This window comes from Watersipora subatra, chromosome 3 (assembly GCF_963576615.1).
Source record: "Watersipora subatra chromosome 3, tzWatSuba1.1, whole genome shotgun sequence".
Taxonomy (NCBI): Eukaryota; Metazoa; Bryozoa; class Gymnolaemata; order Cheilostomatida; family Watersiporidae; genus Watersipora; species Watersipora subatra.
The window spans coordinates 41,934,070-41,952,049 of record NC_088710.1 but is presented as its reverse complement, the minus strand read 5'-3'; the positions used below and the strand labels follow the sequence as shown (position 1 = coordinate 41,952,049).

Below are 17,980 nucleotides of genomic sequence, written 5' to 3'. Positions count from 1 at the left end.
AAGTTGGCATGATGATTTCCAGTTTTGGTAGATATTGAAATGGATGTACTAATTTGGTTATAACTTTTGCCAGAGATGTCATTGAGGCATATTTTAAAGTTTGCCTGATTGGCAAAAAATTTTTCTTTTTAACTAATCAAAAATCTTCTTATATAATTTAAAAATAACGATGCAAGGAGCTGGTAAATTTCAGACGCGAGTTAACTAGCATTGGGTGTTTAGCAACGTTATAAATACGCGAGTTAACTCGCGCATGGGTGCGAATGAGTTAATAGTGTAGTTATGGATTTGTTGGTTAATAAGATGCTCAAAGATTTTTTTAAAAACCGGTATAATAGAAATAGGTCTATAGCTATTAGGCAACAGCTTATAGCCTTTGTTTTTAAATATAGGTAAAACTTTAGCATATTTCATTTTTTTGTGGGAAAACACATTGCTTTATGCTCATGTTGAATACGTAGGCCAAAGGTTTTGATAACTCCAGTGAACACGCTTTCACTTTATATTTGTATAACAAAAAGCTTGCGCAAGCCTGGGTCCTAGTTCTGTAGAATGAGTGTTAAATTCTGTATTCTGTGTTAAATTCTGCATCATTGGTTAATTTCTTGGAGTTGGTCCAAAAGCTTAGTAATTTGTTGAGCTATGCCTTGAATTTGTTGAACTCCAGCATTATTTATTAAATTCCAAAGCTTTATCGGGTCAGTAATTTTTAATATTTGATTACAATAATAATCAGCTTTTGCTTTTTTGAAAAGGGATGAAATTTTACTTCTAGCTTTTATGTCATTCTTTTTTAAAATTAGGACTAAAGGGGTAAGCTCTGTAATTACCAAATAATCTGTCTTTTTCGCATATCTCCAAATGAAACTTTGGTCATCCAAAAGTTTTTAAAGCTTTTGGGCTTACAAGTTGTTTCCTTTGTAGGAGCAGTTTGGTAAAAAATTTCTTTAGTTGAGTAAAAAGTTGTTACGAGCCAAATCTGCATTTTCTATCTGTGGTTGTGGTAGAGATTTCGTTGTGGCAGGGATTTCGGCGAATTGCATATCAACATCTTTATTACTCCAATGTATGCAGGCATTTTTGTTGATGTCGTACGGCAAAAAAATGCCACACTGTAAAGTGAAAAAAACTGTAAATCAGGGACACCGTAAACCGGGAGTGCGCTGTATTACAATGTTAACCTTTATTTACGGTTTAGTCAGCCTGTTTCACACATGTTACAACGTTGAAGTTTCGTATGGTTTTTATCGCCTAAGAAAAATGCTCTGGAGTTCACAAGCTCTCAAAATTTCAACCAGCTGATCCTCAAATGGAATTTTGTGGAGACTGTCATCTGAACTATATAGCAGCAAGGAAAAAAACTCCATTTACTACTGCAACTTGCAGACCCCCAAAGTTGCTAGTTGCAATGAATGCACTAGCAACTTGTAACTTGCACTGCAACTAGCATTGTGTAGCAATCGCTAAACTGAACGTTTTTATGGTGCTTGTAATGATTTTCTAATTCATTGGACTCTTTGATTTTGAGGCAATGTAAAAGTTAAAGAATATGCTAAAATTATTAGCTGGGTTAGCGCTTAAACCAGTGATCAGGTATAAATTTTATTTATCACAGACACTTTCATAGCACTAATGGGTCTTATAACAAACAATGAAAAAGCTTTTTGTATCAAGAGAATACCTCGGCCATTTATACAAGGATAGACAAGCAAAAATGAGTTTCTGCATTATCTTCCTAAAATGGTCATCGATATTTCTGAAACGAAAAGTTGGTGACTTAATATTTCCACTTTTATTCCAGCTTATGTAAGTCATGAAAACTAATAGCTTAGCTTAGATAACATTCAAGTACAATAAAAAGTTGAATACATGAACATAAATTAACAAGAAAATATGTTTTATGAAGCAATTTTTGTGCTAACACAGATACTTAAATCTAGTGCAGCAAAGCTCTGAATCATATAATGCTTTCAGCCTAAAATAAATTCATTTTTTGTCTTAGTTCGGCCTACTTAAATATTTTCGCTTTCGGCTAGCAGTGTCATTCTGTACCCATATAATGCAGGCTAATTTTTTCAAGGTTCGGCTTAAAAGAAGTGTCCCAATTTTTATTAATGACTGAAATTAAAAACTAATCTCATGTGTGAAACATTATAGAGTATTAAACAGATCAAACGTAAGCTTACGTAGCTTGCCTAAAACGTACAGCTACATGTAGCTGGTTTACTATTGTATTGAACTCTGTTAGAGCATGTGAAATAACTGTTGAATTTATAATAAATTTAATTTAGTATAATCATGCTAGCACTTTCAAACGGGTTTTCGATGTTTCATCTGGTCAATATTCATCTCCATCTATGTCAACTTGAAGGCTTATATCCTACAAGTGCAAATAACAAAATGCCCGCAATATCCAACTTGCAACATCCCAAGCCATAATTTTTTATCTTAGAACAGTAATTTCAACTTTTCTCATTGCTTATAGAACATTGGGGTCAAAAAGTTTTCTCAACTCAGTTTGACTTATTAGAGCAATTAACACAGACTTTCAAAGGGAACAGCAATCCATTTAGGATGAAATGCATACTTGCAATATTTTTTTAAAACATGTCCTGAAACTTTACTGGAATTTGCTAGTTTATTCACATCTTTCCAACTTATAGACCCTTTTCAATGATAATTTTAGGCATTAACACAACCTTAGCCAATAACATAGACCAGCAACAATATTTAACTAACTCAATTCCTAACATAATGGAAATAATAATTTTTGGAATTGCTTAATGTTATTTCTCAAATTCCATTTATGATCCATTCAAATTCCATGACACGCAACTTTGTGAAGCGTTCCACATTTTACGCTCCTTGGACTAAACCCTAAATAGCAGTTACAATACAAGCTTGGCTTGTTGCGTGTCCCACGGGTCGAAAACACCAAATATCTATGTGTCATCCCGCAACAAGATCCACACATTGACCACCACAATGCCTTAGAAACTGAGAAAACCAGCAAAATCTTGGGAAAAAATTGAATATACGCTCGGTGGTACACTGAAAAACAACCAGCTGCTCGCATACACCAGTCTATGTAGACCCACCTCACAGTATGCGGATACAATATGAGACCCAACCAACAAAGCTATGATTAACTCAATGGAAGGTGTACAGAGGAGAGGTGTTAGGTTCATGGGCAATCTGAAAGGTTGTGTCAGTATCACCGACACCCGTCAACAGTTAGTTCTTCTGACCCTATCCAGGCAAAGGCAAAACCATAGGGGAGTTTCCACTCACTAAAAACCCCCAAAATGAGGATCGACCAATGATATACAGCCCCCCTCCCCCATATGGGGGGCTGTATGTCATTGGATCGACATAGTGTTCTCTCTTCAAGTTAAGAAGAAATAATCAAAAACAGATCTAGAGCAACGATAGTCACACACTCAGCTAGCTGTGAGAAACCCACTTCAATATGTGCAACCTCCAGTATAATTCACAGCAGGTTTTTAACCAGAACTATACGTGACATGAGAGTACTACCATAAACTGCATAATCACTGAACAGCTAAGCGCTGTAAAAATGTAATGAAGCTGTTGCACAATATTTTCCTCATAAGCCATTCCACTTGCACCTAGTGCTTTAGAGCGTCCTATCATCTCAGAGGTATTCATAAAAGCTTGCATAAAAGCATAATTGCATAAAAGCAGAAGAGCGCACATATGGTGGATTGCCTAGCTCGATCTTGCGCGATATGTCCTTTTATTGTTGTAGCATGTGAGCATGTGTAGCTGTGAGGTTCATTAAAGATATTAAAGGCAGAGAGGTGTCCGTCTCAGATGAAAAATTCATGTGTGGCTTAAAGTCTTTAAAACACAGAAGACAGCAACAGAGATTGTCTTTGTACATTAATATCGTATCAAACAAAGATACGTTTCCATCCATCCATGACACACTGACCGAAATGAACGCATCTACTCACTACATGACCACACGTTCTAACAATCTAAACGGCCTCTCCTGTGACTCTGGTCAGTTTTTGCAGGGATTCATCCTCAGGACATCTCGGGAGATCCGCACTGGGGAGATTGTAGCGGACTAACAAAAAAAGACCTAGTGATCGGAGGGTCCCTCTCTTGCTTCTAATGAGGCTCTGGGGACTAAACATCATCCAGATCCAGATGTAAAAGTATGACTATATAAATTTTTTTTCATTATTGATGTTTGTTGATATATTGCATTATTAGCACGCCACTATTCAAATTAATGTACTGCATTATTACTTACTCAGTAGTAGATCATAAAATGGACAGAAAAAATGATTCGCAAAATAATGAGGCGGAAATAGGAATGCAAATTAGCTGATTTGTTGAGACGGAAAGGAAACCCGCCGTAAACAATGAATGAAGTGACAACTCGCGGGAACAAAGTCGCGCTGATGCACGGTACATGCGAGATCTGCTATAATCAACTTTTCTTCCATAACTGCAAATATGGACAATTACCATCTTATTTTTAGGATTTTGCTAACTTGAGGGTTGATATTTTTTGCATATAGGTATGTAGTACACCATAAAACATTAGATGTATGTATATTGTTTCCTATTTGATGGTCATGTGGATATTGTCATGTGGATAACTTCGCATTCTCCAAGATTCGAGAAGTAAGCTATTGAATACTACAGCATCAATGTTTCTTGACGAGCGATGCAATTACTAATCAGCCGTTAATTATTGCTCATATGGATGTCTGTCTATGCCTTGTTATAATACTCAAAAACTCATAGTAATTTTCTGAGAGCTCAATTATACGTTTAAATCATGACCCGTAAAACTCCAACGATAATTTGGCTTCTCTGCATACGCTTTCTAAAAGAGTTGATTCGAATGTCATTTTAAATAGTGCTAATATATGCGATGTGTGTAATTACTGCAGTGAAATTGCACTACAATGGTTATGGAGTTTCGTGTTAAAAGTATCATAAACAGATCTGCTAGATAGGTTTGTGGTAGTGAAATCTTAAGCCTTCGACAACTGTCAAATACATTATTTTACATTTGATTTGCCAACTAAACTTGCCGATTTTGTTCTTATCGATAGACCGTATAATACCAGAGGTCTGTTACTCCTAATTGCAGTTGTACACTAATCAATAATAACAATGCGATAACGATTTGCTAGGTTTAAGTAATTAATGTAAGTATATCATTATACTATAATTCGCACACACCTTTTGGAATTGTTTCACATTTACCGCCTAGTGTTTGTAATAAAAAGCAAGTTTGTTAGCTCTGTTTTTAGCATGAAAAATTAGCTGCTCTGATAGGCAAAACGAGAGTAAGAGGCTGCAGCTGTCAAAACTCAAAAATTACCTTAGCTGGTGAGAGTCACAGCCAAGAGCGCTATTAGTTCTAAACCAACCTTTACTAATTTTCTCACGGAGTGTGGCAAGACAGAGCTTAGTGAATTTTTTCGGTGGTTTTTAGTGGAAGCCGTGAATTTGCTCTGTCATATTGTTGGTTATTACATAAATAGAGGTAGGCTACTGTGGTTTTCAAGCATTGCATTACTTGGTTATTCAGGGAACATAGTCTTGATAATTTTCATCGCTAGAAGTAAAATATCAGTCAGCATGCCCAAGTTGTAATTGTAGTGGAACTGGGCTGGCTATAATAATACTAGGGTTATTAATACTACAGGTAACAATACTACAGTAATTGCTTTGGTGTTATATGCCTGAATTTCTAAGATTGTGTGCTATCATTTCTATTTTTCTCGTAGCGATCAATTTCATACAGTTTGGTAGATTTCTAAAGGAAATAATCCGCTGATGTGTCGCGGAGCTCTATTACGATATACCTTAATTTTATAGAAAGTGTTGCCATCTCCTTGGCTAGTATACCACCCACACCAGCCTTTTTGGAATACATCAGTTTAAACAAAAAAAGGAAATTCCCAAGTACAGTGCACCCTCAGGGTATGGATTACCTGATAGACGATTTTTTCACCTCCCCATACAAATCATATTTCATCATACAAATTCAACAAAATTTTTGGCCGAGTTAGAATTTGGCAGTCGGTGTACTTATTACGTATGTCAAAGTAACAAAGTCACCGAAATTTTGTTCACTAAAAACATTCTCACAACTCCTGAAAGAAACACGATGACAGATTTCTCTCAGTTCAGCAGTTCTGTGTGTAAAACGGTCATAGTTTCCTTTTAAAACCAGAAACAAAGTTGGAGTTGTGATCCTTTAAACGGAAGGTTAGATAACTTCTATTAACCTTCTAACAAAAATTCACTTCATTACGAATACAGCATCGTTCAGACTTTTTTGCTGTCTTAGGTTTATAAAGGTTATAATGAGACTCCGTAAAATTATATTGAATACAAAACCAGAAACTGATAAGCGATACAATTTTATTAATAAAAAGTTGAAATTCAGTAAAATGGTTAAAAATACATACTAAAACATAGCTTCAAGTGTGTGTTTAGTAAGCTAAACCTATTTAAAGTGTAATCAGAGTTTATGTTGTATGTACATCTGTCTTGAAAGTAAGAACTCTCAAAAGTACGTATTCCACATAGCGCATCGCAATCACGACCACTAAATATACTCGTGTTACTGTCGGTAACTATAGTTACCAAAGCTAACATACTATTTGGTTACTAATTTTAATATGTACAGTATTTATATAAAATTCTGATTATTTTTACCTGGGATGTTTGCATTATATATTTACTATGGTTTTTATACCATCTACTTTATAAACGGCAATCGTTGTCTGTCTATCTGTCTGTCCGCTTTATAGGGTACCGTACTTTTTGGACTATTAGCCGCTACTAGGTATCTAGGGCGCATTAACGAGAATCTCCGGTTAGTGCGCCTCATAACCTATTCATGGTTTGCCATTTTCACCCCAAAATGACGTAATAATTACAACTCTATGGCTTTCTTTGCAATATTCCAAGATTGCATATTTGGAGTTGTTTTACATTATGAAAGACAACTCTCAATAAAACTATTGCTTTACGTAAATCTGTTCCCGAACACGGGTAATGCAGATAGTAGTAAATATATAATGCAATCTGGTTTTTTTTACCTTACAATGCCTACCCTGGAACGGTTTAACATCGTATCCTGAGAGTGCACTGTGTACTATTGTTTGAACACTGTAAAACTGAGGGTGCACTGTATGGTGCACTATTATTTGAACACTGTAAAACTGAGGGTGCACGGTATGGTGCACTATTATTTGAACACTGTAAAACTGAGGGTGCACTGTATGGTGTACTATTATTTGAACACTGTAAAACTGAGGGTGCTCTGTATGGTGTACTATTATTTGAACACTGTAAAACTGAGGGTGCACTGTATGGTGCACTATTATTTGAACACTGTAAAACTGAGGGTGCACTGTATGGTGCACTGTTATTTGAACACTGTAAAACTGAGGGTGCACTGTATGGTGCACTATTATTTGAACACTGTAAAACTGAGGGTGCACTGTATGGTGCACTATTATTCGAACACTGTAAAACTGAGGGTGCACTGTATGGTGTACTATTATTTGAACACTGTAAAACTGAGGGTGCTCTGTATGGTGCACTATTATTTGAACACTGTAAAACTGAGGGTGCTCTGTATGGTGCACTATTATTTGAACACTGTAAAACTGAGGGTGCACTGTATGGTGTACTATTATTTGAACACTGTAAAACTAAGGGTGCACTGTATGGTGCACTATTATTTGAACACTGTAAAACTGAGGGTGCACTGTATGGTGCACCGTTATTTGAGCACTGTAAAACTGAGGGTGCACTGTATGGTGCACTATTATTTGAACACTGTAAAACTGAGGGTGCACTGTATGGTGCACTATTGTTTGAACACTGTAAAACTGAGGGTGCACTGTATGGTGCACTATTATTTGAACACTGTAAAACTGAGGGTGCACTGTATGGTGCACCGTTATTCGAACACTGTAAAACTGAGGGTGCACTGTATAGTGTACTATTGTTTGAACACTGTAAAACTGAGGGTGCACTGTATGGTGCACTATTATTTGAGCACTGTAAAACTGAGGGTGCACTGTATGGTGTACTATTATTTGAACACTGTAAAACTGAGGGTGCACTGTATAGTGTACTATTATTTGAACACTGTAAAACTGAGGGTGCACTGTATGGTGCACTATTGTTTGAACACTGTAAAACTGAGGGTGCACTGTATGGTGCACTATTATTTGAACACTGTAAAACTGAGGGTGCACTGTATGGTGCACCGTTATTTGAGCACTGTAAAACTGAGGGTGCACTGTATGGTGCACTATTATTTGAACACTGTAAAACTGAGGGTGCACTGTATGGTGCACTATTATTTGAACACTGTAAAACTGAGGGTGCACTGTATGGTGCACTATTGTTTGAACACTGTAAAACTGAGGGTGCACTGTATGGTGCACTATTATTTGAACACTGTAAAACTGAGGGTGCACTGTATAGTGTACTATTATTTGAACACTGTAAAACTGAGGGTGCTCTGTATGGTGCACTATTATTTGAACACTGTAAAACTGAGGGTGCACTGTATGGTGCACTATTATTTGAACACTGTAAAACTGAGGGTGCACTGTATGGTGCACCGTTATTTGAGCACTGTAAAACTGAGGGTGCACTGTATGGTGCACTATTATTTGAACACTGTAAAACTGAGGGTGCACTGTATGGTGCACTGTTATTTGAACACTGTAAAACTGAGGGTGCACTGTATGGTGCACTATTATTTGAACACTGTAAAACTGAGGGTGCACTGTATGGTGCACTATTGTTTGAACACTGTAAAACTGAGGGTGCACTGTATGGTGCACTATTATTTGAGCACTGTAAAACTGAGGGTGCACTGTATGGTGTACTATTATTTGAACACTGTAAAACTGAGGGTGCACTGTATAGTGTACTATTATTTGAACACTGTAAAACTGAGGGTGCACTGTATGGTGCACTATTGTTTGAACACTGTAAAACTGAGGGTGCACTGTATGGTGCACTATTGTTAGAACACTGTAAAACTGAGGGTGCACTGTATGGTGCACTATTATTTGAACACTAAAAGAGAATGTGAATGATAACTTTTTACACATACACTGAATTGCATGACTGCACTGTTTTGAAAAATTTCAGACATCGTATGTGTGAAACATGCCAATGGCTCCTTGGGATGTTGAGTGTCATATTTTCTCAAATTTCATAATCAAGTCAATTTTATATGCCAAGTTTAAGGATGACATGGTAAACTCAAATGATACAAATTATTATGGTTGTGCGAAGAAAATCATAAGTTTTTTATAAACTGGTAAAGAAAATCAGTGTTTTTAACTAAAAATCGTGTTCAATCAATCTGTATACACACCTCAGTCATGAATTGGCAACTGTCATGGAGCTGAGTGATTTCTCATCAAGCACAATGTTACAGAAGAACCTTTTGAGTTTGATAAATTTCAAAGCAGTATTTTCAACCCTTATATTGGCATTTTAGTAGTGGTGACATTCAAATAGAGGGTGGCCTTGCATTTTTTTAAAAGCTCTTCAAATTTTGGAAAGATAAATTTAACCCTTTTACAAGCGAAGCGAATGGTGCTTATATTTTACACTCTCCATCGGGCGGAGCGACATTAATTCTTTTAGATTTAAGAAATCTGCTATTGCTTACCTCCAACTTGTCGTAAATCTCTACATATGTATTGGGAAGCTGAGAAATATCTCAACCAGTTCATATACATATAATTGCTTGTGATTAACCTATGATGATCTTATAACCTGCATTGCAATTATTGGAGCCTTCAAGTTTTTATTTCGTTATTTTAAATTTAAGGCATACTTTTCTGTTATAACTACATTTAACAATGTTGCATAAATTCTCATTGCACTCATAGATGTTTGCTACCGCTTGGAGCCAAAACAGCCTTTTGATGTGTAATAGAAAAGGAGTTATGGGCATCTATCCATTGTAAGCCGAGTTTAGATACTCACAATGATGTTATCAAATAATATGCTATAAATCTGCAAGTTTATAAGTTATATAATAATAATCTATTGAATGCTACAAATATATATATATATATATTCGAGAACAAGTGACACAAACAAACCATGTTTATAAAACATGCAGAAAAAAAATTAACATTTGTGAAACAAAATGTTTGCGTATTCGCTCAACCAGTTGTGTTCTGATTGTTGCTTTCATTTTTACCTACTTGTATTTCATCTTCTGTGTGATCAATATCTTCCACATTGTCTTTTGACCACAACTCTTCTTCACCGCTTAACTAGTCGATATTAGTTAGCGTCTAGCTTGTACTTGTTGACCGTGAGGTTTAGTTTAAGAAAGTGCAGATTCCATCGTAATTACTTTTATTGTAAAAAACCCACTTGTTTTTTACATATGAAGGCCGCATTAAACAATGAATTACTATTAGCCTGATACAGTTATTAATTAATTCGATGGAGTTGCTTTCAAAGTTTTAAAGTCAAAATCGTAAAGTTTTGGAGTTCGAAAGCGGACTTAATTATGAACAGCGACTATGAAATATTTAATAGTATCGATGTAACCGAGTCACTACTAGTACTATTTTGTGGACACTTTTTACTGATCACTCGCTATCATGGGTTCATAAAGATCAAAGTAGTAGTTAAGTAGAGGTACGTTGAATAAAAGGGTGGCACTCTATTTTTCAATCCATCTCCTATAGTAGTGGTCAAATGGAGATGGCATTAAAATAAAGGTGGTGTTCAAATGAAGGTGGCGTTAAAATAAGAGTGGCATTCAAATAGAGGTTTTACGGTAAATATGAAGTAGGATCTTTAACTAGTACATTTGATCTTCCCTATTTGTGGTTTTTTTCGTTTGAGCATCATAAACCATTTAGGTGTTAAAAAGTCCGGATAGCTCATATTTATTTTTCACATGATCAACACATTTGATTACACCAAAGAAGGTACTTAAAATGTTCAAGTGTCTGCTGTCATAAGCTGTTGTTTGTACTGTTGTTTGTACATTGTGTAGAACTAGTAGCTATTCTACATTTTTGTTTCACTTAACGGTTAAATGTAAAAATACAAGACTGTTCAAACAGAGTTTGTATGTTACTCTTTGATTAAAGGTTGACTTACAATAAAATTCACATTATGACAGCTATTTGGTAACTAAAAAAATTCACCATGTCTTACTCTGCTGTGTTGTGGGTGCAAAATATGTGGAAATGTGATTACAAGCTCAAGAGAGCTAAAAATGAATAGTTTAATCGCAGCCGTCACGAAAACGCCGTTGATTAGAATCCCTTTCCAAAATGGCTCAAATGGGATGTAGTTGAACACGATGGCTTCTGTTTACACTTTCATGCAACCTCATTCGTCGAAATATTTTCACAAATATGCTTCACGCGTCCAATAAAACCATGTCTATTGTCCTTACCCGTCTATTCCATCATCATTGTAATGCTGCCACTTTGAGCACTGATATCTCAAAACCTACCGTAAAAATTTGTTCTATTTTTTAACCTTAGCCTCAAGGAGTGCATATCATCCTCTAATAAACATGAGTCTGTTGGTCACATGTGATAGTCCGAAAATACAGCAGAAATTGTTCACGCCATTTGGCAGGAAGTATGGGTCACATGATCAGATTACGATTAGATGGTTAGACCAAGCTGAAACGAAACTGTAAAGTAGCGAGTATCTATATTTGATACTGGCTTTCGGGTAGAACCCGAAGTGTTTGTCATAAACTAGTGCTATGAGAAGTTTTATATTGAGCCTTTTATTGGCATTTGATTTTACGTGATAACATCAATGATAACATTACGTGTCAACACAATAACCACAATGGTTGAGTATGTTATCGAAATAAAGAGATTACAAACTACAGCGTTTTTGTGATGGCTGCGATCAACTGTTCGTTTTTAGCTCTCAAGAGCTTGTAGTCACATTTCCACATATTTTGCACCAACAACACAGCAGAGTAAGACATGGTGAATCTTTTGCTACCAAATAGCTGTCATATTGGGAATTGTATTGTAAGTCAACCTTCAAGTTTAATAAACCAGTTAATATTAAAAGTTGCGTCCACCAGCATTCTAATGTGCAATTCAATTCGCGAAAAATTTTTATGAGCAAAAACATGCATTGCAATCCAAAACCACCCTCAATAAAATTGAACGAAATCAAAAAATCATTGTCTCAGAAAAAAATAGTGAGTTTTTCCAACTGTGGTCAGCGTGATTGTAAACTTGTAAAGTTTCAATTGTATACTAAATTCATTGAGACAAACATCTTAGCTACAATATTATGCATTGCAAATCATAGAAAACATTAGGCTACCAATGATTGACATTGTTTTTTGGGAAGCAAGTTAATTATCACTAACATCAAGATTAAGTTCAAAGCTCGGTGTTCACTTGAGAAAATCGGTACTTTAGCAGTTCTACAGTATACTGCCTATAAGTATTATGTTTATAGTAAATCAAGTTATTCTTATCAATTTGTGAAGATCAATATAAACTGCCTTAATTATCAATTTTTTCAAGCATTTAGTGAAAAATATCTTCAAATGTGACACCAATTTATTGGCGTTGTCCCAAGGTAATATTGTAGTTGTTTATACATATGGATTTGGAGAAGTGAAGCAAAGGTGTAGTGAAGGGTGTAGTGGGACACCACGTGGATTGGGAAGTACATGTATAATGGTACATGAGATAAATTACGAGGTGAAGGTATTTTTGGAAACTGGGTACCTTAGAACGCAATATTGGGACGCTGGGTAAATGGGAGGTAAAGGTATTTTAGGACACTAGGTAGATTGATTAGGAGATACCTTGGTGTCTCCTAATCTACCTAGGAGACACCAAGGTATCTTTTTGGTGTCAAGATCATCGTATGGGTTGTAGATTTAGTGAGACTTTATTATAAAAAAGGTAAACAACGAAAGTACCAATGCACAGTGGCTGATTGAACCATTTACCATGTACCACCAGATATTGTGTACTTATAGCTAAATGAACAATCATTTCATTACTTTGAATCGAAAACTATTTTAACTACTGAAATTCTATGGAGTAGCATCCTTGCATATTTATCAATCTTCTATTACTCAAATTTATTAGCAAGTCAAGTGATATGTGAACAATTCAACTGAAAAGGGTTTTCTGTCATGGTGAGACATTACAATAAGTGTCAATGCAATAAACATTCCAGGTCACATATAAAATTCAATTTAGATAAATTAGTATCTCGAGACCAGTAAAACTATACACAACCGCGTTGTGATTGCAGTTGTTATGACCAAGTTCAACATCAAAAAGATAGCTGTAACAGTTTTTAAAAGGCTTCCTGTAGACCTTGATGTTCTCTAATCACATCAATAGTTGATATAAAAATAACTGACACTCACTGCTGGTTACGTAGCTGCGCGTTATTGCCCGCATTATTCTTAACTCTTTCACTACCTTAAGCCGTTATATCGGCTCAGGTTGTCTTCTCTTTGTGGCCGGAAGCCGGTACATCGGTTTTTATACAGTGCATTAGTTTATTTATAATTATTCAGCTTTCGCTTCAGATAGACCAATAAGATCCAGTCTCTATGAAAACAAGCTTGTTGCTAACGATGTAGACTAATTAGCAGGCCTCTCACTAGCAGCTCACTGATTATCAAACAGAAAGTTCACCGCGGAAAAAGCACGGACAAAAGAAAATACCGCGATCTCTTCAGCTGTAGAAGCTTCTAACATTCTTGGCCATTATGACTCCAGTAACTATATATCGAGTGATTCTAATTCTTTTAGTGCATGTATTTCATCTTAAAATATCATGGTGACAGTCAAAATACTACTATTGAAATCGCTGGCAAAATATTGTTGGTAAAGTTTGTAATAAAGATTTTACCGTTTATGAATGAAGTTAATTTACATTTTTTTTCTAAATCAAGTAGATGTCTTCATTCTTCCTCAGGTTATCACAAAATTAGTGATGTTATGTTAACATTTGTGCCAATTAAATTTGGGCAAAGCTAGAAATAACTTCGGTAGCGAAAGAGTTAATAGCTTGTTCTAACCATTGAATTGGTAGTGAGCAATATTTTATTCTTGGCACTTGGCAGCGCAAGTGTACCCAATCTGTTTGGTCTATAAAGGTAGTCTAATGCATCATCACCTTTCCACAAATTATTGTTAGTGTGTTAGACAGCTTGGACTGTATGTTGCAAATTTTTTAGACTTGGCCATACTAGACAGAGTATTAAATTTGAGTCTAAAATATAATTATCCACTTTTCTTACATGTTCGTCAAGATTTGTACATGTGTACACACGACTTTTAGTGTTTTATATTATTCCCATATACAGTAGGCGCTTGTAAAGCAAATAATCTGTTCCAGGAATGTTTACGTTATAGAGATTTTACATTATACGAAGAGTAAAATGTAAATTGCCTTTGCAAATGCCTCCACTGCAAGAGCTATCAAAACTTACCCCTTTGTCCATACAAAAAAGAATACTTACAAAAGAAAACCTAACTTTTTAATTTGTGTGCTGTAGAGTAATGCAGTATTGTCGGTTTGCATCGACAAATTTTCTCCTTTTTATGATCAATCTCACTGGTGTTTATAGACCATGATTGTGGTAATTGTTACAAAAAACTGATTGGGTGCGCACATCTTCGACGTTTATTTACAACAATTTGCTTATTTTTTCTAGACTTCAAAGTCTATTCTGTTTTTTCTAGGCATCGCAGTTTATTTTGCCAAGTAAAACTAATAACAAATATTTTAGATGTCTACAATAAAACTAAACTAAATCTATATATATCTCTCAAAGTCCGTCCGTGTGTCATCAGAAATCTGGCTATAGCTATTATTAGAACAGCTGAGCTGGACAACAATGCAGACTCAAAGTCATGGCTTACCGTCATTGGAAGCCTAACCTTATTAACTAGCTTAGTGGGGTTTTCCATTGGCAATATGCCAGGCTACTAGCTTGAAAGGTACAGTTGTTTGACAGAGTTTTAAAACCTTTACAGTTGTTTTTATTTTTCTCTTAATTTATTTCAACTACACAAAACACTTCTCTCATGATATGTACTTTGAAAGTTTGAATGAAAAATGTTGTTATATGTTACATAAAAATCAAATTTCTGTCCAAAGACTCTTCTATTACACTAGCAACGCCGGGTGGCACAGCTAGTATTATCATATAGGATCTATTATAGGAGTCTCTACTGTATGCTGCAACCAACAGTTGACCCAAGCAAAAAATATCAATGGATCATTTGTCACAGCTTGATCCTCGAAAAAAGGAGTTATTTGAGGCAAGATTTCTTATACACAATAAAACGGGACAGGTAAGGCAATGTTACCTACAATACCTATAGTATATAACTCTATCTTAAGTTCTTAAAAAAGATTTTTGATGGTGTTCAAGTGCACTGCTGCCTATCAATATGTGCAATACCTCAAAAGTCAACACAGTTTGATTTTACTGAAATGTAATTTCAGTAAATAATGAAAATGAATTACATTCTACTGAAAAGTGCAGATTTTACTTTTGTTTTTATCAAACTTGTTCAAGTGCTACAAAAACCACACATGCTCCATCTCCACTTTTCGAGTTTGACTAGAAATATGGAAACAAAATCAGTTAATTTTTAAGCCTGTCTGCCGATATGCCTTTACAAAGCATTCAGTAGGCATTAGCAAAATGTAGCCTGTAGTTGGCAGCACTGTTCCAACTCAGTTTTTGACCTCAATTTGTTCCAGAAGACTGTTCAACAAGGGAATATTTGGATTACAGATAATGTAAACTAGAAATTCCATTGTCATACAGCCCATGGCCAAAGTAATAATGGAAAAAAGAAAGGGTACTGTTGGTTGTTGAAAAAGTAGTTCTCAGCAGGAATTGACAGAGTATAATGTAAATGAGACTTAGACCTGTAGACTGTAAAGCTGTAGACCTAAACTACTGTACGTAATTTAACTAACAACAGCAATAATGAATTATGTTTATTATATCTCTGAAATGCAATATTAAAAGTAAAATATATTGTAATATACAGTTTGAAAGTTGGTTGTGTTGAATGTAGAACGGTTTTGACAGCAATATATAACAGAAATAAATATTAATAAAAATAAATATTTAACTATCTCAAACTTATGTTTTACAATAATAAAATAAATATTAATTAAAGCTGTAGACCTAAACTACTGTACATAATTTAACTAACAACAGCAATAATGAAATATATTTATTATATCTCTTATTATATTGAAATGCGATGTTAAAAGTAAAATGGCAAGCTGCCGTGTAATATACACAATTTGAAAGTTGGTTGTTGGTTAAAATAAACATTAATTCAAGCTGTAGACCTAAACTACTGTAAGTAATTAAACTAACAACAGCAATAATGAAATATGTTTATTATATCTCTGAAATGCAATATTAAAAGTAAAATATATTGTAATATACAGTTTAAAAGTTGGTTGTCTTGAATGCAGAACGGTTTTGACAACGATATGTAACAGAAATAAATATTAATAAAATAAATATTTAACTATCTCAAACTTATGTTTTACAATAATAAAATAAATATTAATTCAAGCTTTAGACCTAACCTACTGTACGTAATTTAACTAACAACAACAATGCCAACGATAAAGAAATATGTTTATTATATCTCTGAAATACAATATTAAAAGTTAAACGGCAAGCTGATGTGTAAAATACAGTTTGAAAGTTGGTTGTGTTGTGAATGTAGAATGGTTTTGACAGCGATATGTAACAGAAAGCAAGCGTTGGTATTTACGCGTCCGGAAGTTTTATGCAAACTGGAGTGAAATAAGGAAATATTCTTGTCATAAAAGGGCGTTGTAGTAACGCCCTACCTTGTATATAAGATGTAAAGAAATCTGGCTGATGTTCTAGATAATTTGAAAAACCTTCGGTAATTGGACAAAAGCGTAGGCTGATAAACTGTGTACCACATTTTCGTACCTGTAAATCGGTCTACGCCTCAAACAGTACACAAACCTTCTTGGCAATTAAACAATGCCATAAACTGGTGAAATGAGCACGTTTTTCTCGTGCTGAATTGCGCACTGCTAAATAGTTCTACTATCTGTCGTACGGCTTTATTGGCGTTTCGTAGATCGGTCGAAACTATTAATAAACCAAGCTGTTCAAGCGTTTTGTGGCGATTTCTGGCAGAATTGATCAGATGGGTTAGTTTTAGGAATTTGCAGTAACCTTTCAAAGGCTTGGTAACATATTTAAATAGGTTTATATGCGTTTTGTATCATTATTATACTTAAACGACTTTACTGAAAAATAGTTATATTTGTTGATAGGATTTCGTTACAAGGGTTTGGTGACGGCCGTTAACGGATAATTTTTCGGGAGTTGTGTGCACATGTGCATTTATCATAAACCTCCCAATCAATCGCTTTGCTCTTGTTTGGTCGTGGGATGACTTTGATTCTTTCCTTGACTGAAAAACGCTATTTTACACAGTATAACATTATGTTACATCATACACTGTATATCTAAAGAACAGGTAATATATAAAGTACATGTATATTGAATTTCTCATAAACACTCTATTAGTAGGGTAGGCTCGGGTGGGAAGTGCATTTTTTCAACTTTGACGTCACAAAGATCATAGACATTTGTGAAGCAAAGTTGGACTGTATTTGATACAGTATTTGATAGTACCTCGGTGCAAGTAAAGAGCAGACCAAAGAAAGGCAGATATTAAATTTGTGTAGCCTTTGTAAATCTCATGTCACACTTATAACCCTTTGCTTTTGCTCATTTGCTATACAGATTTAGTTGATTGTAAACCGTGTCATTCAAGGCCACTTTGTCTATTAAGCTTATTACTTAGGCACATTTTGAACTAATAAAAGTGAATTATAGTTCATGTTGTCAGTTGGTTTTGACAGA

General features: G+C 35.1%; 2 protein-coding genes across 2 annotated transcripts in view; one reads left to right on the top strand and one right to left on the bottom strand.

The window, feature by feature from the left end:
• LOC137391341 (ATP-dependent RNA helicase A-like) overlaps positions 1 to 4,400 on the bottom strand; it is a 62,095-nt gene extending 57,695 nt beyond the window's left edge. Inside the window, exon 1 of the mRNA XM_068077784.1 lies at positions 4,283 to 4,400. The gene's annotated coding sequence lies outside the window, so the exon portion shown is untranslated. The remainder of the gene's footprint in view (positions 1 to 4,282) is intronic.
• Positions 4,401 to 4,453: 53 nt separating this feature from the next.
• The window catches only part of LOC137391342 (serine/threonine-protein kinase tousled-like 2), a 59,400-nt gene continuing 45,873 nt past the window's right edge, over positions 4,454 to 17,980 (top strand). Inside the window, exons 1-2 of the mRNA XM_068077786.1 lie at positions 4,454 to 4,553; positions 15,255 to 15,386. Coding sequence (XP_067933887.1) covers positions 15,306 to 15,386 — 81 coding nt within the window. The 5' untranslated portion in view covers positions 4,454 to 4,553; positions 15,255 to 15,305. The remainder of the gene's footprint in view (positions 4,554 to 15,254; positions 15,387 to 17,980) is intronic.